Source organism: Nyctibius grandis, chromosome 10 (genome assembly GCF_013368605.1).
Source record: "Nyctibius grandis isolate bNycGra1 chromosome 10, bNycGra1.pri, whole genome shotgun sequence".
NCBI classification, from domain to species: domain Eukaryota; kingdom Metazoa; phylum Chordata; class Aves; order Nyctibiiformes; family Nyctibiidae; genus Nyctibius; species Nyctibius grandis.
In genome coordinates this window covers 22,129,469-22,154,975 of record NC_090667.1, presented here as the reverse complement: position 1 = coordinate 22,154,975, position 25,507 = coordinate 22,129,469, and the positions used below count along the sequence as shown (strand labels likewise).

The 25,507-nt window shown below is 57.2% G+C and overlaps 3 protein-coding genes across 4 annotated transcripts in view; all 3 read right to left on the bottom strand.

Annotated features, from left to right (window-relative positions):
• Positions 1-4,584: 4,584 nt before the first annotated feature.
• UQCRC1 (ubiquinol-cytochrome c reductase core protein 1) lies at positions 4,585-13,789 on the bottom strand. The gene is made up of 13 exons (XM_068409364.1): positions 13,631-13,789; positions 12,956-13,096; positions 12,483-12,569; positions 11,389-11,518; positions 10,391-10,589; positions 9,701-9,780; positions 9,438-9,553; positions 8,889-9,032; positions 7,991-8,151; positions 6,877-6,962; positions 6,291-6,379; positions 5,661-5,736; positions 4,585-4,803 (listed from the first exon to the last, which is right to left on the bottom strand). Exons 1-13 carry the CDS (start codon positions 13,778-13,780, stop codon positions 4,739-4,741), a joined length of 1,524 nt encoding a protein of 507 aa, XP_068265465.1. The 5' UTR covers positions 13,781-13,789; the 3' UTR covers positions 4,585-4,738.
• Positions 13,790-14,544: 755 nt separating this feature from the next.
• On the bottom strand, positions 14,545-22,842 carry SLC26A6 (solute carrier family 26 member 6). The gene is given in 22 exon segments (XM_068409403.1): positions 14,545-14,568; positions 14,653-14,774; positions 15,057-15,111; positions 15,228-15,413; positions 15,979-16,083; positions 16,188-16,280; positions 16,451-16,520; positions 16,610-16,716; positions 16,839-16,934; positions 17,076-17,153; positions 17,257-17,370; positions 17,478-17,625; positions 17,722-17,804; positions 17,984-18,136; positions 18,266-18,430; positions 18,527-18,702; positions 18,972-19,082; positions 19,180-19,319; positions 19,639-19,796; positions 20,131-20,199; positions 20,201-20,342; positions 22,766-22,842. Coding segments are annotated over 22 exon segments (2,472 nt in total).
• Positions 22,802-25,507, bottom strand: part of CELSR3 (cadherin EGF LAG seven-pass G-type receptor 3) — a 33,358-nt gene continuing 30,652 nt past the window's right edge. For both annotated transcript variants that reach the window (XM_068409714.1, XM_068409715.1), the window contains exon 36: positions 22,802-25,142. In XM_068409714.1, the coding sequence (XP_068265815.1) occupies positions 25,115-25,142 (28 nt within the window). In that variant the 3' untranslated portion in view covers positions 22,802-25,114. The remainder of the gene's footprint in view (positions 25,143-25,507) is intronic.

Sequence of the window (25,507 nt, the reverse complement as noted above, 5' to 3'; positions counted from 1 at the left end):
AGGTGATCTAGCACAGGCACTACTCCCATCGACACTTCTTTGTACAAAGAAAAATCCCTCCTGCTCTCACAGACCAGGGCTGGGACCTCCCCAGGCTGCCAGCCCCAGCAGCCTAGTGCTGGGCCAGCAGCTCCGTTTTCCATTCCTGGGCAGGTGAGGAACCCTGGGCAGATCCTCCTCCAGGCACCATGCTTCTAGTAGCTTTTTTGGGCATCCCCAGCAACAGGCTCAAGGGGCAGCAAAGCCAAACCTCAGCCCGGCAGCTCCATTAAAAACCTCAGAGCCCTGAGGAAAGAAAATGCGTAAGGGGAAAGAACTGGAAAGAGACTTGCATGGAAAAGCGAGAACCACTGATCCTCTTTGGATGGCGTGTGGGGTAAAGCAGCTTTTAATGAGGGTGTTCAGGGCTCAGACTTGCCACTGAAGAAAGAGATGAGACAATGGAGACAAGTCCTGCTGCCGTGCCCTGCTCGGCTCGTGCCTCATGGCAGCCCGGGGTGGCTGTAGCTGGCAGTCAGGCCTGGATGGGCCCTTTGTCCGTTGCTTTTACACGCAATGAATGCACCAAAGCTTTAGATGAGCCATTTCTTTTTCCAAGCAGGAAACCTGAGTTCTGGGTATGTGTCCAGATACCGCTGCTCGCTGTTCCTCTCTCCCAGTGTACAAAGTCCCAGCGACGTACAGAAGGGCAAGGTGAAGCGCAGGAGGCCTGGGCAGGGCAAGCCTGTGAGCTGCCAGGCATCGGGTACCACCCTCACCCTGGCAATCCTGCAGCCCTGCTGAGTGACGCTTCATCACAGGGAAACTCAGCCCCTCTCTGAGCAAACCACACTACACAGGGGCCAGCCGGGGGAAAAGATCCCTGGTCACGGCCATGCCGATGCCTCTGTCAATCCCTGCCAAGGGGTCCAAGCAGTGCAAGGCTCCAGCAACACGAGACACCAGCAGAGCTGCACCTCTCCTGCCCTGTCTTCTAAACCTCGCTCACCTATTGCTCCCGCTGCCATTTTTCACCAGCCTCGGCAGGAGAGCGGGTAGAGAAGCAGCCCGGAGGGCTGCAGGCTCTCCTCCCAAAAGCTCTCTGGCACCAAGGAGTGGCATGGCTCCAAGCCTCTCATTTCTGTGAAAGTCTCTCTGCAGCTCCCTGCTTCCCTGAGGACAGGCTTGGCTCAGCACCTATGATTAGTATCAACTGTACTTTCCAGGGGGGGTAATTAGTTCAGGTGAGGCAACTACTGACAATTGGCTGCTCTGGCCCCTCTCTTGGCAAGCGCCTGAATCCCAAACAAGCAGCTCACATATCAAAGGGGCTGACTGCTCCATGAGCAGATCCACCCTGCACATCTGCCCCAGCCCCGCAGCCCCACACTGGGGGTACCGACAGCTTTTGCTGCTAGAGACCAGGGAAACCTGGAGTGCTCAGCACAGATCTCTAGCAGGCGCTCCCCATTTTCACTGCTAGATTTTATGTACCTGGAATAGCTCTGTACAGTGGAAAAAGGTCACTGAAGTGCTGTGCAGGTGGCTTTGCAGAGCCTTGGATGGGGTGCACACCACGATGCACAGCATCCTCCTTTCCATATCCTCTTCTCTCCCAGCCAAGAGACAGAGTGCCAAGGTGTCAGGGAGGGAAAGCAATTGCCTAGACGTAGGCGGAGGGCGCAAGCTTCAAAGAGGGAACTTTACGGGAAAAGGATAAGACAGCACCGTGCAGAAGGGGAGGGAGCAACGGCCAATTCATACACCAGACTAAATTTATCAGCACAGTCTAATGGGATCCCAAGTAACCTTCCAAGTGAAGTAGCAAAATAAAACACTTGAGCCATTGAGAACTAGACTGGTCAAAGAGCCCCGCTGAACAATCCCACATTGTCCAGGGAGCCAGGAAAAGATTTATTAGGTCACCCAGGCCATCTCCAGTTTCAGTGAAATTGCCCTGTTCTAGGGATGGTTCCAACTCCCTCCTCTGGCACTGCCACTGTCCTTCACTGGGCAGCGGAAACCGCAGGAAGGGGAAGGGAGAGGAGAGGTCCAGGAAAAGATCTCACTTTTTCAAGGTTCGGGAAAAGCACTGAGGACACTTCTGTCATGCCAGACATTTCCCAGTTTGGATTCCCTTGGACTGAGGCTGCTCTGGTTGAACAGAAACACACCCCTACAGCTCAAACAGCAAGAGACTTGCCAACGAGATCAGAGCTTCAGTTCCTCCAGCACCAAGGGATTCAGCTGCCAAATGCTCAACGCCTCTGTACCAATTCCAGGTTACGCTTTCCAAGCCCCTCACTAAGGCTCAGAGTACGGGTGTCTTTGCCAAGCAGTAACGCTCTCGACTCCTGAATGGGTTTCCCCTCCTCGCCTGTTAGATCCCCAGGCTGGCTGCTCAAAAAGGTTGTTTACCAAGGAAAAATTATATCGCAAACCTCTCGATCCTCAGAGCTGGTGCAACGCCCGTGTTTCTGGAAGCACGGGCTGCCACAGCACCCAAACACGACAGGCACTGCAAGGCAGAGTGCCAACGGAACTGCAGCCAGAAGATGCCAACATCTTGGGCATGGCTCAGCCTTGACTCCCAGCTGCTAGTGGGCACCCAACAGCACTCTGCACCCGGTGCCGCTCACCAGGGCACAGGTCCTAGTCTAGATCAGCCCAGATACTCAGATTTCTACATGGATAAAAGCATCTACAAAATACCTTCCAACGCTGCATGAGCAAGCCACCCTTGCAGAGCTGCAGCCTCTCGGGCAGGAGGAGGGAACGGGCGTTAGTCCTCGCTGAAGAGCTGGGAGCACGCTGCTCAGCACGGCCAGCCTACCACTTCTGCACGGAAACAGAGTCATTCGGAAAGCAACAATCGCAGAGGCGTTTGAATCTGTTCCTTGGACAAAGTAGTACAGGAGGGGCTGGGGAATCACTCAAGGAAAACCACCATTCCCAAGTAGATACCTCCAGAGAAGAAAACTTGTAGGAAATGCTAAAGCAAGGATGTATATCTCCCTTTCCTTGTATTTCTCACCAACTGCAAAACACCCTGGAAGCTCACCTGGGGGGAATATACAGCAATGGAAGACAAAAGAGGATTACAGTCTGATTGCAGTCGCAAAATCAAGACAGAAACATTTACTGGTTCCACAAGGCTTGAGGCGCAAGTGAACTTGTTTAGTTTTTCAGCCCTCAGTGCACTTGTAACGAGCCAGAGCTTGCGACGACAGTTAAACCCCAATTGCATCAAGAACATTTAACAGTTTCAAACTTGCCTAGTATACGCAATGAGTTCAGACACAGAGACTCTCTCATCAAGAATTCAGATTCAGCACAAATGATTTAGTACACTGGATTAGTCTCAAGTGTAATGACTAACTCCTAGAAACTTTTACACTATTTTTAAATCCCACTTGCCAGGGCAGCACCTGGAAATTAAATGACAATCACAGAGAGATGTATCCTAAAGACAAGAATTAAACAGGAGTACCTTCCAGCTTCCGAGGGTAGCTGTGACAGGCTAGTGCCACCTGCTGGGAAGCTTTTCTGCATCCCCCTTGCTTAGATTCATCCTTTCTGTTCCATGTTCCAGCTTCCCAGAGGCAAGACAAGGGAGCAACGACCAGGTTAACACCGGACAAAGCAGAAAGGGCTGGGTAGCTTTTTCAACTATTCAGACCTAGATATTATCTTCCAGGTATAGGCCAGATCACCTTATACTTCAGTCAGCAGCTTCTCAGCTATTGCATAGGTGAGACTGACTGGATAGATGGGAGGCTCACCTGCAAGAGGAATGTGTAGACCAACACCAACACACTGCACAACAATCTCTGCTCGTTACCAAGCTGGCTTAAAGCTAACTGGGAAGCTTAAGATGAGAGGTACCATATCCCCATATAGGCTCTGGAAAGGTGTTTGTCTAGCAACAGCTCCAGCTCCTCATGCTATCCCAACTCTGCTAGACATAACCACCTCAATCGTACCGAGGCAGCGTCAGACAAGGCCAGGCTGATCACCTTCACCAGCTTAAATAGCTGGTGGGAACTCGGCGACCAGTTTTGTCTGTAACTGATGAGGGAGAGAGGGATTTGCACGAACTGCCTCTCCCGCAGAGGCGGTCACTCCAACGAGAGGGTCACAAAGCCAGGCCAGAAACACTAACACCCCACCCCAGGGACAGGACGAGGGCCACCTTTCCATAGATACATTTTGATCTCCTTGACGAGCAGGAGAGCACAGAGGTCCCCTCCGATGAGGGCCCTTCGTTCTTAGCTCTGCACAAACAGCGCTGTTACAGCCCGAATCTGACCATGCTGCTGCCTGCACAGAAAGGCACAGGGGAAATAGCCAAAGCTCCCCTGACAGCCTTGTACCAGTGGAAAGACTTCCTTCAACCAGCCTAAGGACAAAACCTCTGAACCAGGGCACTGCCAGGTCCGGACAGAGGAGGCAGGGCTGCAGACAGACACACAGACAAGTTTCTAGCAAGAGCCCTGACAAATCAAGACTGATTGGTCCAGTATCTCACCAATATGGCAAGATTAACAACGTGTACACACACAACCCAGCAAGACGCGGTCGACTCCCAGAAGAACCAACGCCATATAGGATATATTTATTTTTATTTTTACACATTTAACACCAAGAAGACAGCCATTTTGATGGGACTCATCTTGCCCCTGCTGCCCAAGACATTCAGAGCCAGAGGGAACCTGTCACAGTCCACAGCTTCACTATTTCTGTCCTGCAGGGACACGTCCTAGAAACGGAGCCAGTACATGGCACTGCGGATACGGTTGTAATCCAAGAGCTGTTCAATGGGACCTGAGTGAACAGAACAAGAGTCAGTCACTGGAGACGTAGTTAAAATCCACGTGCAGTTTCCCATGGTCTCAAAGGAGATGGTGGCAGAGCAGGCTGTGCTCACAAGCCAGAGCGGCTATGCACAAAACCAGGCAACTATAGCTCAAATCTACATCACAAAACCAGAAGATACCATCTCCTGACAGGGAAACTGGTACTTGTTTCCTCATGCTGCTCCACAATGCTCAGTGCAAGTCCACATACAGGTATGAAATACAGGGAGCCACCAAGTCACGGAGATTTTGTCTAGTTCATTCCAACTTCCTGTTCAAAAACCTTCTCCCTTTTCCAAGCTGCTCCGCTTTGAAGGCCAGTGGAAACAGCTGCATGGAGGAGGGGAATCCACAACACACAGGAAGGAGGCAGCAGAGCGGAGCTGAGCTGCTCAGGCAGGTTTTCCGAGAGGAATTTGTCCTTGGCCAGACAGACATGCCAGAGCAGCACAAGAGAATCAGGTCCCTTCACTTCCCTTACATAAACCACCGTGACCCCAGGGTAAGGACACCTGGCAGACGCTGCTGGGCCTGCACCCAGCTATGGGACTCCCAGTCGTAGTCATGGCTCCATAGCAAGTAGAGAGGTGGGAGGACAGCCAGCAGCTCGCTGCCACTGCATCTCCATCACCTGCAGGTTTGATCTCCTGGCAAATGTGCCTTGGCACATCTAATGTGCAGAGGTAGGAGGATACCAGCAAAGAACCAGAGTGGTTAGGAGGCCAGAACAGACACATGGAAAGTCCCTGCAGCTCTCTTCCACTCAGCTCTTGACCCCTTCCTGTTTTTTGAGCTACCGTGTACTAATTGCCATGTACTACTTACCAACTGCTGCAACTGCCGGGCACTTGTCATAAATGTATTTACTGCAGACCTCTCTCACCGTTCTCGCATCGACAGCCTAATAAATATCAAGCAAGCAATTAATGACCCTCCTAGCAGACCTGCATTTCTCAAAGTTGGAAGTTACTGTTGCCACTACATATAAAGATCATTAAAAAGATATTGTCAGACCCTTGGGGCCCACCCGCACCAATCGTACAGCTCTTGTCTGCAAGGATGGCTAATGTTCTACACAGAGCGTTCTTCTGAGGGTACAGCAGACGTGGCAGTCCAAAATCTGAAGCCAAGGGATACAGTGGCTGCAGAATTACACAAACTAGATGCTGGCCACCTCTAGGGAAGCTGTTAGAGGAAGTGCAAGTTGTGCTGCTTAACACAGGCATATGCCTTCTTTCTGGAATGGACTGAATCCAGCCACAGGGACACAGGATACACTAAGACTATGCCAGAGATTCTGACATATTTCTATCAGTGTCAGTGAGCTGACTGCCTGGCCTCCAGGCAGCTTGACTGAGGGATAAGTAAGCCTCAGGTTACTGCAGCAAACTACGGCCAGAAAATGCTGACACCAACCATGCTCAGGTACCCCAACCAAAACCAACGGATACCTACAGCAATCCTGGCATCCCATTCCTCCAGAGGGATACGGCGTCCATAGTTTAAGAGATGGCTTCCAATATTCTCACACACTGGCGTAGTACCTAGGTGTTGAAGATATCACATGGTCAGCATAGCAGAAAGCCCTCCAGAATTGCACAGCGTGATCATCAGCCAAAGCAGACAGAAGCAACTCTAGCCATTAAACAGCTTCTAATGAAGCACCAGTCGTCATTACCACTCTAAGCAGCTCCAGTACGAGTTAAGCAACACAAAGATTGCTTCACCAGTCTCCAAAGTGTTACAGCCTAGGCAGACCAGTTTGAGGGTTTCCATTCTAACTTCACCAGGAGAATGTTATTCACCCTCAGCAACAGAACGACTAGAAGCTTACAGAGTCAGAGCTAGCCTGGAGCACAGCAGACTGGGGTCAGCTGCTTTGACAACATGGCAGGAGGAACGCAGAGCGGGGAAAAGGAAGTTTTGCCTGGTGCCTGCCAGCAGCACTGCAACATCTAGCAGAGCTCCTGCTACCCAGGAGAGACATAAGCAGTAACCCTCTGAAAGCTGCACACTAGTCAACCCACAAACCAGAACATACCATCCAGCTGAGCCACCATTGCATTTCGGAGATAGTTCTTGGCTCTCTTCACCTCTGACTCTGTGGTACTAGTGCACAGACGCATCCTGGAGAGGAGATGGAAAGATCACTAAAGCTCTTAAAGATGTTTGTCTGCTCAGACAGAAAGTGAATTCCTCTCTTTCCCAGGCCTCTGCAGAAATAAGCTATTATCAACATCGCTCGTCTTGCAGGCTTGGGATTCATTCTTGATCACTGCAGAGCAGCTAAGAACTGGGGAACACTGAACAGCAGGAGGTGAGAGAAAGAGCTCAGGCTTACAGGCAGGGGATACCAGCCAGCAGGTTACACGCTGAGTTACACTCACAGAGGTCTAAGCAGCCCTGGTGCTGGCTCTAGCTTGCCCCTCAGGCACAGGAGCAAGTGGTCTGCGGTACGCTATCACAAGGCAGGGAAGGCGTGTCAGCTATTCCCACACGTAGGAAGCTGCTATGGAAACTGATGCTGAAAGAACAAGACAGTTCTACAGAGTCTGTTTGGGCTCCAGCTGCAAGATCCCTCCCTCCCCTGCCAACTGCAACGTCTCTGGGGCAAGCGCGAACTCCATCTGCTCCATACGCAGCATGGCTCAGCTCTGAATGTCAGATGTAGCCTCAACCATTACTGGGACACACACATATACAATAAGATGGACAGACAGAAGGCCCCAGAACGCTGGCATGACTCCAGCAGCAGGGCATTTATCAGCCACAACACAACAGTCTGAAAGGCAGGAACTCTGCCTGTTTTGCTCAAGCTTAACAAGACAATGGAGATGCATCTCTTGGACACCTGGGAAAGCCTTGTCTCTAATGAATGATCTCACTTGTATATAAAAAAACAAAGCCTCAGTGCTGATACTTGGAAGCATGAACAAAAGACCTGAAGAGCCCTAAGGGATTAAAACAGCTCCTCAAAAGCACATCCTAAGACATTTACAGAAACCACTTACAGGATCACTTAACCAGAACGGGAGTTATCACAAGTTCATAAAGAGACACAGCTCTCTGAAGACCTAATATGCTCCCCCCACCAGCTCAGTGTCCCACAAGAGGGTCAGATCTTAAAGAGGAACTTTTTTCAAAGTTGTACTTACCACTCCCCCTGAGCACAATACAGCATATCATCTATGGACAGGGGATCAGAAACAAAATGGAAACCAAAGAGGCCGGTATCAGAGTAAGAGGTGTTAAATGTCTGGAAACTGTGGCAGAGATTATGTTCCACAGCAAGCGTAGCCAGTCTGCTGGACTGATTCTGTAAATAAGGAGATACCATCAGCCATTTCACTCTTACAGCTGCCTCACAGCTCAAATTCTTTCCAACTGAGCTGTTTTCACAAAGACCACAGACAAGACAGAGCGGAACACTTTGCTGAAGGAAAGCTTAAATTTAGACCCTTCATGTGGTCACCAGATGAAATTCACTGGTGGAAAAGCCACAGACAATGGCCTAAGAGTCCATCCAGCAGAACCATTTCCTTTCCCAGCCACAGATGAGGAGCTGGTATGCATACTACCACAGGAGTGGGAGAAAATGGGAAGCAAGGTCTCCCAGTAGCAGGGGTTAGCACAGTTATGCTGGCCAGAGAGACTCCAGACAAGAACGGATGCAATATTGGGGTTTTAAGCAAGTTCCACTTGCTTTGCAGTTGTAAGGCAAGCTTGCATCATGAGACTATAGACTGCTCTGTCCCACCTCCATCACCGCCCCCACGTAGAGGTTAGTTTGTGAGGGTAGGAATAAGTTGCTCAGAATTCATCAGCTAAACTCTTCCAAACTTAGCAGAGAAGGCTCAGTTCATCTCCCAGCATCACCTCTCAAGAACGGTCCTGGACTAGCCTCGATTACACTTCTATCTTACTTTCCAGTTCCAACTTTCCGTTGGAAGCTAACCACAACAGCCTCCCATAAAGCACAACCAGCCAGGGTCTCCATAATATTTCGTATTAAAAGGCTCCAAGCTCCCTCTATCACACTCACAAACCTCTTACCTTACCACCTCCAAACGTGCGGTCGTAGCATCCAATGACAGCATTAGCCACATTGAGGACAACGTTGTCTGGATCAGCCCATCCTGGCCCCTCCACGGCAAGAGCAATATGGGCAATGGGCAGAGCATCATCCCTGGCACGGATCTAGAAAACCACCAAGGAGAGGGGGAGAACTGCGTAAGCACTCTGGTTTTGTCTGCTGCCTGCTGCAATACCAGGCTGACAAACTGGGGGACCTGGTATTATCTCAGTGAAATGGTCTCATGCACCACTGAGCACAAAGCAGCTGTTCCAATATGAGTTTTCCAGCAGATGAAGTGAGCAACAGCCTCACATCCCTAACAGATCTGGGTCCTATCTAAAACCCAACCTGTTGTGACAATAAGCCCCAAGAACAGGACATGGGGGCACTACCAAGATGCTGCATCATCAGCGTCTCTGAGATATACAACCAGATTTTTCCTCTCAGAATCAGCTATAACTGGTTTCACATTCATTCAATGGTTTGGCAACAAATGCTTGTTTTATTCGGGACCAAAACAATTTTACCTCGCTCCCTGTGAAGCGACAGCGTGGGAGGACAGGTACTGCATCCTCTTTGTATGTAAAAGGCACTCCACTGAAGTGTTGCTTAGCTACATCTACCAGCTCGTTGTGGGAAATACCTGGCAATGGGAAGAGAGAGATGTGCAGACTTAAACACCTTAATTTAACAAAATCATCTGATTTTACATTAGAGATGTGTGACAGGGGTTTGATCACCAGCTTGAAAATACCCAGGCTTTCCAGAATCACAAGGATCTAGAACTTACCTCCAGCAGCTGCCAGAACCATACGAGGTGCCTTGAAATGAGCATCAACATATGAAGCTAGATCTGCTCGAGTCAGATGCCTGGAAAGAACACAGAGACCCAGTATATCAGCATCCTTGAGTTGGAGGGATGAGAGGCTTAGGACAAGCAAGTTCACAGTGCAGAGACAGCAGTGATTATGTTGATTCTCAGTTGTGTGTAACAATACTTTTTAGAAGCAAGACTGCACTGTCTGTACCTTCCCTGTGCTCTAATTCCAGAACACAGAGAACGGAAACCAGTGACCAAGTCAAGGATAGACTTCAACACAGACAGAGTACTGACCCTGATCACTGAGTTACCAGTACGCGAACAGGTGTGTACGCTCAAGGCCCCTGCTTTAACGAGCACCTCTAGCTCTTAATCTCTCTAACGGTGTCAAACTAACAAGTATGGGAGAAGGTTCAACCTGGCCCTACCAACCTCACGTCTGGTGTGAGGAGGCTTCTAGAGAAGAATGTGTGCAGCATTACGCTTTCACCAGCACCGATAGGGAAAACACAGTCAAGACACAACAAGAAGCCCACAGGCACGGATCACCTCTGCGTAGAGACCGGCTTCCTCGTGCAGTCACCACTACTGAGAAGCAGCAGTCATGCACCCCAAGGCCTGAACCCATGGCCTGTGTACTGCATCCAGCCTGTTGCTCACTTGATGTTCTCTGTGGTCCCCTCGACAGTGCGGGCCAGTGCAGTCCCCTGGAAAGCAGTGGCATGAAGGTAATCAAAGGTAACATCCGTCAAGTTGCTGTCGATTTCTTTCAGCTCCTGAAGGATGACGCCCCGTTCTTTCTCGATCTGAGACTCCTCCAGCGCACAGTTCTGCACAATGTCAGCCAGAAGCTCTACAACTGCAACACATTTCCTACGTTAGCAGTGCCGCAGCCTGACTGCTATCCAGTGCTGCTGAAAGGAGAAAAGACACACAGGCAGCAGGGGCACTGCAAGAGGAGTGAGCAACAAACCACGCTGGGGAGGGGATGCAACATAATAGAGACAAGTACTACCCATTCCCACAGCATCAGAGAGGGACAAACACCACTGTTTTAGCATGAAGTCTCCACATCAGCTTGCCAAGCATCACTGCCAGTGGAAAGCAGGCAACAACTGCAGAAGGTGAAGCATATCAGCAGCAGGGTACTGTTGCAGAAATATGCTGAATCCTTACAGAAAGCTTGCGACACCTGCAGCGTAGCCCACATCTACAGTAGTGCCCACAGCTCTGACTCAAATCCCCGCCTCTGGACAAAACCAAGCATGCACATGGTAGCAGAGAGCACAAGCAACACCCGCAGGAGCTCCACGGAACACTCGTGACACAGCAGCTGTCACTGGCCTCGGTTTCTTAGCTCCATAAAACAACCACAGACTACTCAATCCCCCCGCCCCTCTCCTGGCAATATAGTGCAGCCTGACATAACAAGAGCTTTGCAAAACTGGTTTTAGGAACACATGAACTTGCAGCCTTGAAGCACCATGTCACAGCAGTGCTCTCTTCAGCTACCAATTAGAACCTCTAATTTACTGCTCAGCCACAACTTCATTCCCAAGTCTGTTGTTAGAAAGGATGCTGGTGGGGGAGAAACACGAGCACACACACTTGCTTCATCCTTAACCTTCGGATCAGACTTTGCCCACTGGCCATCCTACCTTTGGGCATGTCCTTGGACAAGGCTTTTATGTAATAGGCAGTCTGCTCACGTGAGGTGTACCCATTCAGGTGAGCACCCATACTCTCCACCTCCTTCTCAAAGGCAGCACAAGGACGCTTCTTTGTGCCCTAAAAGAAAACAGATAAACACAATTATGAAATGAACAGGCTTCCCTCTCGGGTAGAAAAGCAAGGAAGAGAATAATAAAGACCTAAACCAATAAAACCTGTCACACAATTCATAAAAGCCAAGAGCAAGTGCAGAAAGGAAGAGATTTAAAGCTTGGCTTATTTACTCCAGCTAAAGAACAGTTGAAGTATATTTTGGAAGACCAATAAAAACCCAGTGGGGAAGGAGAAGATCTATGTTAAGAGACAACAGTGGCTGAAGATAACATCAGTGGAAGTAAACCAAAAACAAGCCTAAATCAAAAATAAGCAGGTTTCTAGCTATCCAAGCAGCAATATTCAGAAGAGCTCATCTCTTAAGGAGCAAGCCAGATGCTGCAGTTGCCTATGATGGCACAGGCTGGACTCGAGTCAGCAAGTCCCAGGCTTATATGCCTTCTGCCCTAGGGCTGTTCAGCAGACACATTATTAGAACAGTAAGAGCTGTAGCCTCTAAACTTTGCTGGTTCACTAAGAAAACCAAAGAAAAATAAACGGCTACAGGAAATGCTACTTTGAGCTCTGCCTGCTGACCTGAAGAAACATGCTTCATAACATAGTCCTATATGTACGCTACACAGCGGCTGGGACAGTCAGGGACTGGAACCACAGCATCAGAGACTCAGTCTCACTTGTTACTTACAATTTTTTTTCCTTTAAGAGGGGAAATACCAACTAGTAAATAAGAGTTGCCTTAATTCCTGCATGCTTGCAAGTTGCCACATATTCAAACAAAGAGCACCATATAGGCTAGATGCCTTTCGAAGTTTATTTTATACTACGTGCAAAGTCTCTGGGACTCAGATGACCTGATTTACACGTTCTTTTAACAGCTACAGCCTCCATAGCAAGAGCGCAATATAGAAGCGAATATTTAGAACAGCTCTCCACACAATCCTGCGCCAGACCTAGCATACCTCCTTACCTTAAAGGCCAGATGTTCCAGGAAGTAACCAGCCCCGTTGTTCTTCTCATTTTCATGGCGGCTCCCCACTCCAATCCACACACCCACCTAACGGCAAAAGCATCAAGAACACGTATTAGAAAAGAAAACAAACAGCACGCTCAAGCTTCATGCCACAAATATAACAGCAGGGACAAGAAGTCTGCTCCACAGACACTGCACTAGTAGCACCAAAATAAGAACAAGCACCAGCAACTGTTTCCCATACACAATTTCACTTTTTACCTAGCAGCTTCGCAAAAGCCTTTGCTAGTTTTGCCACAGATATAACTACTACTGTTCACTTACTGCTTACATAAAAACTGTAAGGCTAAGAAAACTTGTAGAGCATGAAAGCTTTACTACAGACTTACACAAAGTCACTTTTGGAAGACCAGCTACAGACTAGGCAAGGCTGACTGTTCAAGTAAGCCCTTACCCTATCTCAAACTTACCGTACACGTTGGCTGATTGGACTCCTCTGAAGCTACACGGAGACCATTCTCCAGAGTGGTGACCTGGGTCTCTGGCATATTATGGAGTGTCTGCGCATAGGTGGCAGCACCTCGGTTCCTTGTCAAAGTCAATAAAGCTGCCTAGAAACAAAAAAAAAAACCGCTACCATGACCACTCACCAGCAACTCCCCTCTGCAGGGCCGACCTCCGGAACACAGACTGCTGGGCGCACACCTGACCAAAGCTGGGGCAGACCAGCTCTTTCATGTGTACATTGGGGAGCTCTTGCTGCACACCCTTACCCACCCACTCACATTTAACTGTTCGTTAACCGGAGCGCTGGGAACCCCCCGCAGCGCCAGAGGCCTCAAGCAGGCAAAAAACCCCTTGAAGAGCCCCATGAATCGGCCAAGACCCAGCACCGGGGCGGAGGAGGGGAGCAGGCAGCAGGCCCCCGGCAAGCCCCGCAATGGGTGAAGGCCGCCGCCGCCCCCCGCCCGGGGGCAGGGGCCTTCCATAGCGACTGCCGCCCGCCCCGCACCGGCTGCCGAGTCCCAGTGACCTTCCCACCCGGCCGGCAGGCTGGGCCCGGCAGCCCCACGGCTCCGCAGGGCCTCCCGCTCCCTTTGCCGGCCTCCCCCTAGCCCACCCCACCGCCGGCCGCGGTGACTCACGGAGGGGCGAGGGCCCCGCAGCAGGGCCCGCCCGGCCGCACACCCCGCCCGGCACACGGAGGAGGCCGCCATCTTGTCCCCGCCACCGCCGACCGAGCGGGCCGCAGCGCGCCTGCGCGGGAAGGTGGGGCTCGTGGGCGGGGCGCGCATGCGCACCAGGCCAGGCGGCGGTCAGCCAGTGACAGCGACACGCATGCGCACGGTGGGGGGGGTGTCCGCTCAGGTGGAGAAGCGCATGCGCAAACGGAGGTGGGGGTTGCGGTGGCGCCCCCTGGTGGCGGGAGGGCGCGGCACCGTGTAAGGGCAGAGGGCGGCCGGGGCCGCGGGGCCGCGGGGTCCCGGGTGTGGGGGTGGGCGGGTCTCGCCCGTACCGCTCCCTCGGGCGCAGCCCGACGGGCCCGGAGCGGATCGGGGGGGGCGGGAATGCGCAGAAAAGGGCCGGAGGGAGGGGGGTGGCGGGCCAGCCCGCCCGCAGGGAGGGCCAGGCGCGGGCGGTGCCCGCCAGTGCCAGGGTGCAGCCAGGCGGCCCGGCCTGAGGTCGCCTTTATTGAGGAAAGTACAATAAAACGAAGCCTGAGAAACGCTACACGGTTTTACCCGCCACGCCAGCCCGCTGCCGGGAGCAGGCCCCCCCCAACTCAGCCGGGTCCCGGGGCCCCTCCGCTGCCCCCCAAAGCGGGGCCTGGCCCCAGGCCCGTGCTGGGGCTGAGCGGGGTGCCGTGGCGTGAGGGCCTGCAGCAGCTCCGGCGCAGCGGGGGGCTCACGGCCAGGGCAGGGCCCCAGCTCTCAGAGTCCGGAGGGGCTGGTGGGGTTACGAGGCCTCCGGGCCCCAGGGTGGGCGAGTTGGTGCCATCAGGGAGGCAAAGCCCCCTCGCCCGCCCGGCTCCTTGGGGAGACATCTTCCTCTCACGGGGCTACATCCTGGTGCTGAGGTCCACCTACGGGGGACAGAGAGGCAGGGGTCGGCTTGGCTGCTCCCCCCCCCCACCACACTGATGGGGACGGCGAGGCTGGGTGCTTACCGAGGCCCAGCGCTGCTCCCTGCTGATGTGGGCCACGGCATCGTGCACCGAGGGGAAGAAGCAGTGCTTGGTGATGGTTGAGCTGAAGAAGTTGCCCCGCTCCAGCTGGGCAAGGACAGGCCCTGTGTGGAGGGAGAAACATCCAAAGCTGTGGCACCCAGCTGAGCCCACCACCCCCCCACCCAGAGCAGCCTCCTTCCTCCTGTGCTGCGGAGCCACCAGGGCCAGCACCAGGGATCCAGCTGCCTCGCTGGGGGCTGCGGGGCTCAGACTGGGACAGCCTGCAGCTTCTGTCCCTGGGGATAGGGACACCACGGAGGGCAGCGGAGCCCCAGGCCAGCAGCTGTGTCCCAAAGGGGTGGGCATGCTCAGCTGGGGCTGGTGGTTCTGCAGACCCTCCTCACCCGGGCAGCCAGCAATGAAAACGTCCACTTCTATCTCGTGGAAATCCCTGAAGATCTGCAAACGGCAGAAAACACGTTTTGCCCAGGAAGTGAAAGGCAGCAGCCATCAGGCCACCTCACAGGGCCGCCCCCGGCGAGCCTGCTGGCTCGCCTGCTCCCCCAGCCCCTTACATTCTTCACAATCTTGATGGAGACAGTGTCTACGAAGCTGACAGGGCTGAAGTCCAAGATGACGGAGTGGAAGCCAGGCTGGGGCAGCCCCAGGGTGTGCAGGGTGGGCTCGGGGGGCGCGCTGCCCTCCGCCCCGCTCAGCTCGATCACCGCCACGCCCGGACCATTGAGCCCGTCCTCTGCGGCCTGGGGGAGGGAAGGAGACCCGGCCACACTGCACGGGGGCTCATGGCACCCCCGGCCCTGCTGGCGAGGCAGCGTGGCTCCCCCGGGCTTGCCCTGCCCTATAGCGCAGTGGGGCCTGGCCAGGCTCGCTGGCTGCATTAGGTGCCCTCCTACCATTAGGCCACCCATCCAGGTGGCCCCTGGAACGGGTGCCTTGCTCGCACCTTCACCCACTCTTGGGTGCTTTCCGGACATGTTGAGACCCACCCCTCTCCCCAGTGACCTTCTCCAGAGCCAGGCTCATTAGCTGGCGCCAGGTCAGCCTTTGCTCTCCCTCTTCATTCTGATTAACTCACCAAATGGCTAATGACTCACTGGCTCCACCACCTAATCATTAACGGCCCCGCTTTCCCTGATGACCTTGGGTGTGATGCCCTGGCCTGCCTCTGCCCAAGTACCTCTTCTCACCCCGTGGCCCCAGACTGGATCAGGAGCCCCAAGGGCCACTGAGCCCGGCGAATGCCAGGGCCAGGCAGGGACATGGTGCAGGCTGGCACCGAAGAGGTTCCCCACAGCAGGGAAGCACCTTTTTCCTCTTTGCCTTCTCCTTCTCCACTTTCTTCTGCTGTTTCTTCAGCTTCTTGAGGGCCTTCTTCTTCTTCTCGATCAGGCGGTCCACGTTGATGCCGCTCTGCAAAACAGTGCAGCCCTGTGTCCCCAGGTGCCCCACTGCCACCCTGGTGCTGGCAGGTAGGGCGCACGGAGAGCACCGGGGGGGCCTGGCAGCTCTCCTACCTTCTTCTTCAGGGCCTCAGCATACAGCTCCACGTTGGCAAAATAGAGGGTGGAGGAGGAGCGGAAGATCTTCACACCTGGGACCTCCTGTGCCTGGGGGCAGACGGGAAGGGTGCTACCCCAGGGACAGAACCCCTGCTCCCCTTCCCTCTCTCCCCCAAAATGCCCCTCGATCCTTTCCCCAGCGAACTGCCCCTGGGGGTGCTTCGAGCTGTGCCACCCCCATTGCAGGCAGCCCTTCTCCCAGCCCCTGCTGCTGTTACCATCTGGTATTCAGCCACGTCCCTGTAGACATCGGTGTTGGAGATGCGTCCCAAGATGGAGTAATGGGGGCTGTGGGGAGCAGAGCAAGGGGCTGAGGTCACCACGGGCTTCCCCTGCCCTCAGGACATGGCACCGGCCCCCAGCCCCGGGGTACTCACAGCTGGGTGCGGAAGATGACGGTGAGCAGCCCGAAGGCCACGGAGGCCCCCAGGCCGATGTCCAAGTTCAGTGTGAGGGTGGCCACAAATGTCACTATCCAGACCATCTGGAGGGGGGACACGGTCAGTGGCAGCACGGCCTCCCTGTGGGCACCTGCGAGCCCCAGGGAGGGTGGAGAAACCCTCTCCAGGGACAAGAGCAAAGCCCCAGGGCCGGTCAGCGCCTTACCAGGTCCACCCGGTTGGACTTCCAGAGCGTGCGGAGGTCATTGAACTGCTTGAACATGCCTTTGAGGTTGACGATGATGATGGCAGCCAAGATGGCCTAGGAGAGAAGTCCCTGCAGCCATGAGGATGCTGAGGACAGCTCTGGAGGGCACCCTTGACTGTTCCCCTCCCACACCACCTTGCCATGGGACAAGCACAGGGGTGGGACGTGGCATGGAGGCTGTGGGGACAGATGTACCTTGGGCAGATCCCGGAAGAGCTCTCCAATCTTCAGGATGGTCACCAGGATGACCAGGGATGCGATGACACCAGCTACCTGGGGGTGAGAGCAGGAGGCGAGAGGTGAGCCCCCCACCGCTCACTGTGCTCCTTGCCCCTGGCCCAGCCCCATGGAGGGAGGCAGCGCTGCCCAAACCCACCTGGCTGTTGCCCCCCGTGCTCTCCTGCACCAGGCTCCGCGACATGGAGCAGCTGATGGCGAAACACTGGAAGAAGCCCCCCAGGAAGTTGCAGAGGCCCAGCGCGATCAGCTCCTGCAGGAAGAGAGCAGCGGTGGGGGAGCACCATGCCTTCCCCCAGCTGCAAGAAGTACAAGCTTTGTTTTCACCCAGAGAAGGGGCCCTGCGCATCGGAGCATCACCTGGTTGCTGTCCACTTTGTAGCCATGCTTCAGGGCAAAGATCTTGCCCAGGGAGATGCAGATGGCGTAGCCCACCACGGCAATGGCGAAGGCGTTGCCCACCACCTGCCCAAAGTAGTTGACGTTAGGGGCCACAGGCGGCTTCAACCTACAGCCAAGACAGGGAGACGGGGCTCAAAAGGAGGGGTCCCATGGGTGGCGCGGTGCCCCCGCACAGCCACCCTCACGGCCCGGCCCTGCTCACCCGCTGGGGATGTTGCCCACCACAGAGATGCCAAACTTGGCGTTCAGGTTGACGCCGTAGGAGATGCCAGTGGAGATGATGATCTGGGGGAGGATGGCTGGGGTGAGGCAGGGCCTTCCTGCGCAGGGACCGTGGTGGAGGAGGGGATGCATGCTCTGGAGCTGCGCTCACCAAGGCACCCCATCCCACCCCTCCCCACCCTGGAGGGGACAGGGCCACCCATGGCTGCTGCCCCACGGGCAGCTGGGGCAGCTCTGGGTACCGTGATAAGCTCGATGGGGATGGGCATGGGCAGCTTGGCGGCGAGCTTGTGGTTGAGCTCTTTCACGATGAAGATGGCCACCATGGCAATGATGGCTGTCACCAGGGTGCCCACATTGGTCTCTGGCAGCTTCTGGCAGATCTCGATGAAGGTCTAGAGGATGCAGGAGGAGGGAACGGGCTCAGGAAAGCAGATGCCTCCCTGGCACATTTTTGGGGGCCTCTGTGTGGCCCACAGATGAGCGCCTGGGGGGTCCCAGGGCAGCAGCAAACGCCCACTCACCGTGAACAGTGAGAGCGGCCCTGAGTGCTCATTCAGGGAGACCCCGAAGACGTTCTTGAGCTGGGAAATGAGGACATGCACGGAGGCAGCAGTGGTGTAGCTGCGCACCAGTGGGTCTGAGAGGTAGGTCACCACAAAGCCGAACTGCAGGAGGCCCAGGGCCACCTGGAAGGAGAGGTGACTGGAGGAGTGCCCTGCAGCTCACAGCCATGGGGCACCATGGCCCCCATTCCTTGCCAGGCTGGGCTGGGGCCCCCTTACCTGGAAGATGCCTGTCAGGACAGTGATGGTGGCCACCAGCTCCACCCTGGCGGCATCACGCTGTTCCTCATTGACCATCGTGATATTGCTGCCATTGACAGGCTCCAGGAAGTTCTCGCTGGGCAGCAGGGAGTCTGTCAGGCTCCCGATCATGACGGAGATGACAGCAAAGGGGCCTGGGGACAGACAGCGTGTGGGCAGGGAGCCCAAGGTCAGCACCAGGACCTCTCTGAGGTCCACAGGCACCTGTGCCCTTGGGCCAGGCTCAAAGTGCACCCACTGTGCTTTGGCTCTGGTTTGGCCAACCACCTTCTCGGTGGGGCAAAGTAAAGGCAAGAACCCCCAACCACTGATGTAGCAATGCTATGCTGTGGGTGAAGGCTTTCCCCCTCATCCTCGCTCCCTCTCCACCGTCCCCATGGGAGCACATGGTTCCTCAGCTCACCCACGGAGTTGTGCCTGGACGTCCCGAAGAAGAAGTAGAGGAAGACGGGATAAAAGGAGGAATAGAGACCGGTGACGGGCGGCAGCCCGGCCAGCAGCGCGTAGGCAAGCCCTGGACATGGTGGAGCAGGGAGACACGTCACGGATGGCCGAGCCCTGGCCCCCCACCTGCGGGGAGCCCCCAGCAGCCTGGGCATGGCATTGCTCACCCTGGGGCAGGTGCATGATGCCCACGCTGAAGCCCGAGGCGATGTCCCCGGGGAGCCAGTCCTTGACCGGGTAGCGGGGCACCCAGCGCAGGAAGGGCAGGAACCGGAACAGCAGGGACTTGGCGGCAGAGGGTGAGCATCTGGCGGGGAAGGAGCGGGAGCCGGGGCTGAGCACAAGCGCAGCGGCTTGGGGACATCAGCAGGGGTGGACGGGGTCTCATGGGAAGCAACGGGTCATGTGGGACCCCCAGCTCCATCCACTGGAGCCAGGTGTTCCTCCAGGCAGGAGGACAGAGTGGGGACACGGGTGTTTGGGCTTGGGGGAACTAACCCCTGGGTCTGCACCGTGTCTGCTGCAGGGACTGGGACAGCCGGAGCCAGGCTCCCTGTGGCAGTGTGGCTGGGGTGCGGGGTGCCTGGCGGGGTCCAGGCACATTCCCCCGGCCGGCGCGGTCCTACCTGGTCTTGCGGAGAAAGCCGCGCAGCGAGGGCTCGGCGGGCGGCTTCCGCTGCGCCACCTCCTCCAGGTCGGCCTCGCTCAGCACCTCGCGGGGCGCCCGGTGGCTCAGTGCCATCTCCGCTGCCATGGCCACCCGGCCCTCCCGCGTGCCAGCCCACTGCGGGGGCACGAGGGACAGCTCAGCCACGTCCCCACGGCCGTGGGCACCCAGCACCCTACCCGCCCCACAGCCCCTCCCGCAGCCCCGCTCGCCCCACGGAGCCATCCCACCCCGGCCAGGCGGGCAGGATCGGCCCCGAGGCCAGGGGTGAGCTGGGTTTTGGGAGTCCTGAAGCAGTGGCAGCAGCCAGCGTGTGGGCAGGGACAGAGCCGAGGCCCCGGCAACCAGCGCTGCCCACTCCTGCCCCACACCAGACCCACCTGCCCCGCTGGGGTGCACGGGTGGGGGCTCCCCCTCCCCCTGCCCATGCAGGACCCCCCTCGGTGCCAACCGCCCTTCTCCTCCACATACCGCAGCACAGCCAGGGCAGCGGGCCAGCGCCTCTGCTGAGCGAAGCCCCGGCCACCCCACAACCCTGTCCGCAGACTTTGTCCCTTTACACATGAGGGGAGCAGGAATGTCAACCCCCGGCGAGCGTCACGGGCTCGCCGGCTCTCCACCGGTGTCCTCCCCAGCCCCCTGCACTGCAGAGCGGGGCCGAGCCTGTGGGCGCACAGGAGCGGGGCCGGGATGGGCTCTGTCCCTTCACGGGGCTGGGACGGTGGGACCGAGGCGTCTCCACACGGATCCACAGCCTGGCCCTGCTCGGGGCTCGAGCCGAGAGCTGCCGTGATCCTGCAGGGCTCACCCAGCTGCTGGCCCTGGCTGGTCCCGAGATGCTCACCCACTTGCAACCGGACCCGTGAGCCACTTGTGGGGTGCCCAGGGCTGCACCAGCCCGAGTCCCCGCATTGCCCCCAGCCCTCCTACCTGCTGTGCCCAAGTTGGTCAGGTGTCACCAGCCAGGCGCACGCTCTGCTCCCTCCTATTTATTAATACCTGCCCTTGATCTTTGAGACACCGCTCCCTGCCTCCTGCCCTCCCTCCTGCCCTGCCAAGGAGCTGCCCGCTTCCCAGCCCCGCTGCTGCACAGCACCCACCACGCTCCCCCAGTGCCCTGTTGTGCTGGGTGCCCTGGCTGTGGCAGGCCCAGGGCTGTCACCACTGTCGCCAGGGCCATCCCATCCTGGGGACTGTCCTGGCCAGTTTCAGCTCCTGGCCCGCAGCTGTGCCCGGGGTGCCACTGTGCCACAGCACCCGTGCTGGGCACAGGGCAAGGGTCTTCTTGCCACTGGGCACATCCTGGTGCCACCTCCCTGCCAAGAGCTGCTGGTTGCTCACCTCCCCAGGGCACTGCTTGGGGTCCTGCCATCACCCTCCTGTGCCCCCAGGGCTCCCATGGGTGTCCCTCCATCCCAACCCATGTCTTGGAGCAGGAGCTGTGCCCGGGGCAAGGAGGGTTACCCACATCCTCCAGCCATGGCATCCAGGGTATTTTCCACAGGCTCCGGCCCCTGCTTACCTGCTGGAAACGGGTGTGCTGTGCCCTGTGGACTGCCCCGCTCTCCCACAGCACGTGCGGACCCAGCCGTTATCTTGTTCCAAAGGTCCCCCACAGGCACCAGAGTCCTGCTGAACCCATCACACCTTCCTGGGCTCCACCATGACCTGGTACCACCATTGGTTTCGGAGCATTTCTGAGTCACGCTTGGCCCAGGCCCATGGGGACACAGCAGTGGAAATCCAGGCACCTGTAGACTGGGCTGACTGGTAACAGGGCGTGGGGTTAAGCTGGCGGGCAGGGCAGGGCGGACAGGGCAGGGCGGGCGCCAGGGAGTCCCGGGTGCCCTGGGTGGTGGGATGAGGCTGGCGAGTGGCACGAGTGGTGACACCTGGGAACGCGCTCTCTGGGGTCAGAGCGACTCGATCCCATCCCCTCTGGCTGGGTGGGGGCAACCTGTGGCCGCCCTGGCTCTCCCCATGGTCGGCACTACCTGGGTCCCGCAGCAGCCACACACAGACCCCTCGGCTGCCTTTCAGCAGCGGGGCTGACACCGCTCCCCTGAGCCTCTGCCGCGTCCCCAGCCCCCTGCCATCCCACCCCCTGCCCATCAGTCCCACCGTGGCCGGGTAGCGGCACCCCGATGCTGGCACAGGCGCTCGCACGCAGCCACTGCCTCCCCATCGTTTATCTGCTCTCCTGGCACCGAGGCAGAGGCCGTCACAGGGCTCCTGCTTGGTAGCAGCTGATAGCGCCAGGTGCCATTTACTGCCTCCTTATTGCCGCTACCGGTCCCCGCCCTGCGCCGCTGCTCCCTGCGCCCCAGCCTCCAGCCTCCCACCTGCACCCCGCGCCAGCCCCTCTGCCCCTGGTCCCCTCGGCCACCCCAGCCCCTCGCCCCTGGCCAGCCTCGGGAAGGGCTGCGGGACACGACCGCAGCTCCCACCATCAATGCAGGACGCCCCAGGAGCCACGGTGAGCCCAGCCCCGCCGCGCTCGGGGGCTGCCCTGGGCCAGGCTCATGGCAGTGCTAAGGAGGGAGCCCATGAGGGATGACGATTGATGGCGACCCTTGCTCAGGGCGCCGTGGATCAATACTGCCCTTTGCTCACCTGCTCCTTCTCCTCCAACAGCAAGAAAGGGAGGGACGGAGAGCACCAGGATCACGCTCAGCCTCTGCTCCTCACACTTCCCTCTCCTTCCCCACAGCCCAATCGGGCCATCTGAGGTCACGCTGCCTTTGCACAGTGGATTTTCTCCCCTTGGCCTCGCCCAGGCTGCTGGCCATGGGTGCTGGCTGCTGCCAGGCGCGGGGCCCCACGGCTAACCACAGTCACCGCAATGCCACAGACCTGCCAGCCAGAGCTGGGGCCACGGGGCACCACTGCAGCCAACCCCATCTCTGGGTGAACCAGCCTGGACACAGCCAAGTTCAAGCAAGTGGCAGCACCTGAAGTCCCTGTCACCTGAAGTCACCTTGCCCCAGGCCACAGCAGCTCCCCTTCAGCCCAGGAGCTGGCTGTGAGCTCCTGCCCAAGCCCCCTCCCAGCATTGCCCCAAGCCTGGGGCAGCCCCAGCCACGGACCTCGAGCCCAGGCGCAGGGAGACGGTAGAGGCCAGCACCTTTTTATAGGCTTTTATTTCCAAATCTGGCGCTTCCATGATACACTTTTACACAGCAGGGGGGAGCACGGGCATCTCCCTGCTCCCTGCCCACAGAATCGGGAGATGGAGAGAGGAAAAAAAAAACAACCAGCCAACCAAACCCCCCAGAGAAACAAACCCAAACCCCAGGAGGATGCTCCCCAGAGCCCAGCCCACAGCACTACAATCAGGGACCAAGCTGCAGACTGACTCCTGCTTCTTGACCAGCCCGGCTCTGCGGGGACAGCCACCGGCTCCGCCGCTCTCTTCTTATTTGGCACTTGTCACTTGCTCTCCATTTGGCACCAGCACAAAGAGCCCCCATGCCCAACTTAGCAGAAACACGGGCCCTACGGCACGGCATGGACAGGACCCCAGGACTGGGGTGCGGGCACTGCGCAGCCGGAGAGAACCATGTAAACGAGCTTGTTCCCGAAGGCAAAGACGGGCAGCACGGAGGGGCCTGGCTGTTCCCGGCGTGTGGGGCTGGGCAGGCTTTCCCTCTGCGCACCGGTCCGGAGCGGCATGTAAACACATCAGCAGGCCCTTCCCTCCCCATCCCTGGGAGAAGGGCGGCAGCGAGCCTGCCTCATCAGGGCTGTGCCGGGGGCAGGCAGCCCCCGCCAGGCCCACGGCACCCCCATCACCCAGCCCTTCCAGGGACGTAGCTGAGGGGCCTTGGCCTCCCTGGGGGCCCAGAGGACAGCGGCACAAGTCCTATCCTGTAAACACGTCAGGCTGGGCTGCAGTAAGAAGCCACGGCAGTGTGGTAGTAAGGCAGTAAGGAGCGTGCTGTCACGCAGTCCCGAAAGCACCACGGGTCAGCCAAGCAGAGGCACCGCGCTCGGCAGGTGAATGGGAGCGTGCCGGCCCCCCAAGCCGGCTAGGGTAGGCACAGAGGAGTGTCGCCTCGCAGCAGGGCCAGTGGGAGCCCAGGGCCAGGCACCCAGCCGAGCAGAGAAACCAACAGGGCAGCCTGAATTTCCAGAGAGGGCAAAGTGCTGTTTATCTCCATCTCCCAAAATCCAGGCCCCTCTGAGCTGGGGTCCTCTGCCAGCCCAAGAGCGCTGGGACGTGTGCGTATGTACGCAGAGCCCGCAGGGAACCAGCTAGATACAACTTCTGTGGGCAATGCTGGACCCCGAGACTGGAGCCACATCACGTTCCTGCGGGTGCTAATGCTCTGCAGGGTGAGCGCCGGCTCTGGGAACAGCCCAGCCTGCTGCTGAGCAGGGCTAGGGTCACCCACCACCTTGCCTGGACCCACAAACCGACAGAGGTTTGCTCTGTAACGCGCAGGTTAAAGAGCACAACGTACAGTGGGTAAAAACATCGCACTCATTTGCAGAGCGGAGGAAACCAGCGCTTACAGGAGTGGGACCCTCCTGGTACAGGACGGGACTGAACAACAAAGCTCGTTTCCTCCCCGTGCGGGTCCCTAGTGCCGAGTTTGCTGCCCCACTCACTTGCGCTCTCACTGGTGCCCAGCCCCGGCTCACAGATGGGGGGCAGCCCCAAGGGGTCCCACGGGAGGGCAGAGGGAAGCCTGGCTGCGGGGCCAGCATGGCTGCAGGGGCCTGAGGGACGCCAGGCAGGACGGCACCGAGACACGTGTGGAGCTGCACGGTGGGAGGGCAAGAGGGGCAGTGGGGCAAGCTGCCCTGCAATGGGGATGGGACAAAGCGGTGCTGGCAAAGCCATAGGGGCTGCCTGGCACTGCCTCTCCAGTGCACTGGGATCACGGTCCCTGGTACCCCCAGGGAAGCTGGCAAAGGGCCACTGGTGAAACAAATGCTCCAGGTCCTGGGAACAGACCATCCGTAAAAATAACCATAGAAATTTCTCTTCTCTCTGATTACAAAGTTACAAAAACGTAGAAAACCCCACCCCGCCCCCACGTCCTGGGCTCCGTTTGCATCCCTCTGCCCCTGCCCACCCTCTGTGCACACACACTCGCACACACTGTGTACAAATGGGTTGCAGAGGAAGAGCTCGGCCCCAGGGGGTCAGAGACACCACCCTCACCCAAGCAGGGCCCCGCCGTACCTGTCACACCGGGTAGGCGACCGGGAGCACGGCAGCAGCAGAGAGCCCGGAGGCTCCCGGCGGTGGGTGGTGCGGGCTGCCGGCCCCTCAGCCCGGAGGGCAGGGGAAGGCAGGGTCGGTTTTGGGCCTCTGACCACCATCAGTTCTGGCCCCTGCCCCCTGGGGACACCAAACCTCATCTGTCCGCGCCTGGCTAGGTGAAGGGCCCTGCTTCTTCTGTCTCTCTTGTGGACGGCTTCACCCCTCAGGAATGGCCATCGCTTCTCGTTATTCTTCTCGGAGAAAAGAAAAACAGCGTTAAACTCTGGCATCTCCCCAGGGCTCCAGCTGCCTCCCCCAGCTATGCCCGATGGGGACAGGGCAGAAACCCACTCCTGTGTCAGGGCAGGAACAACTGTCTCCAAGTCCCTGAGTTCAGGGAAGAGGAAAGATGGATGGGATGGGATGGGATGGGATGGGATGGGATGGGATGGGATGGCAGCAGTACCAGCAAGGAGCAGATCTGGAGAAGAAATGACAGACTGGGACAGGGCCCCTGGGGAGAAACATGGCTGGGGCAGGCAGGGTTCCTGCAGGACTTGGGCCCCCTCCTCCCCAGCCAGCCTGGCCCTTGCACACTTCTGCTCGTTGGGACTTG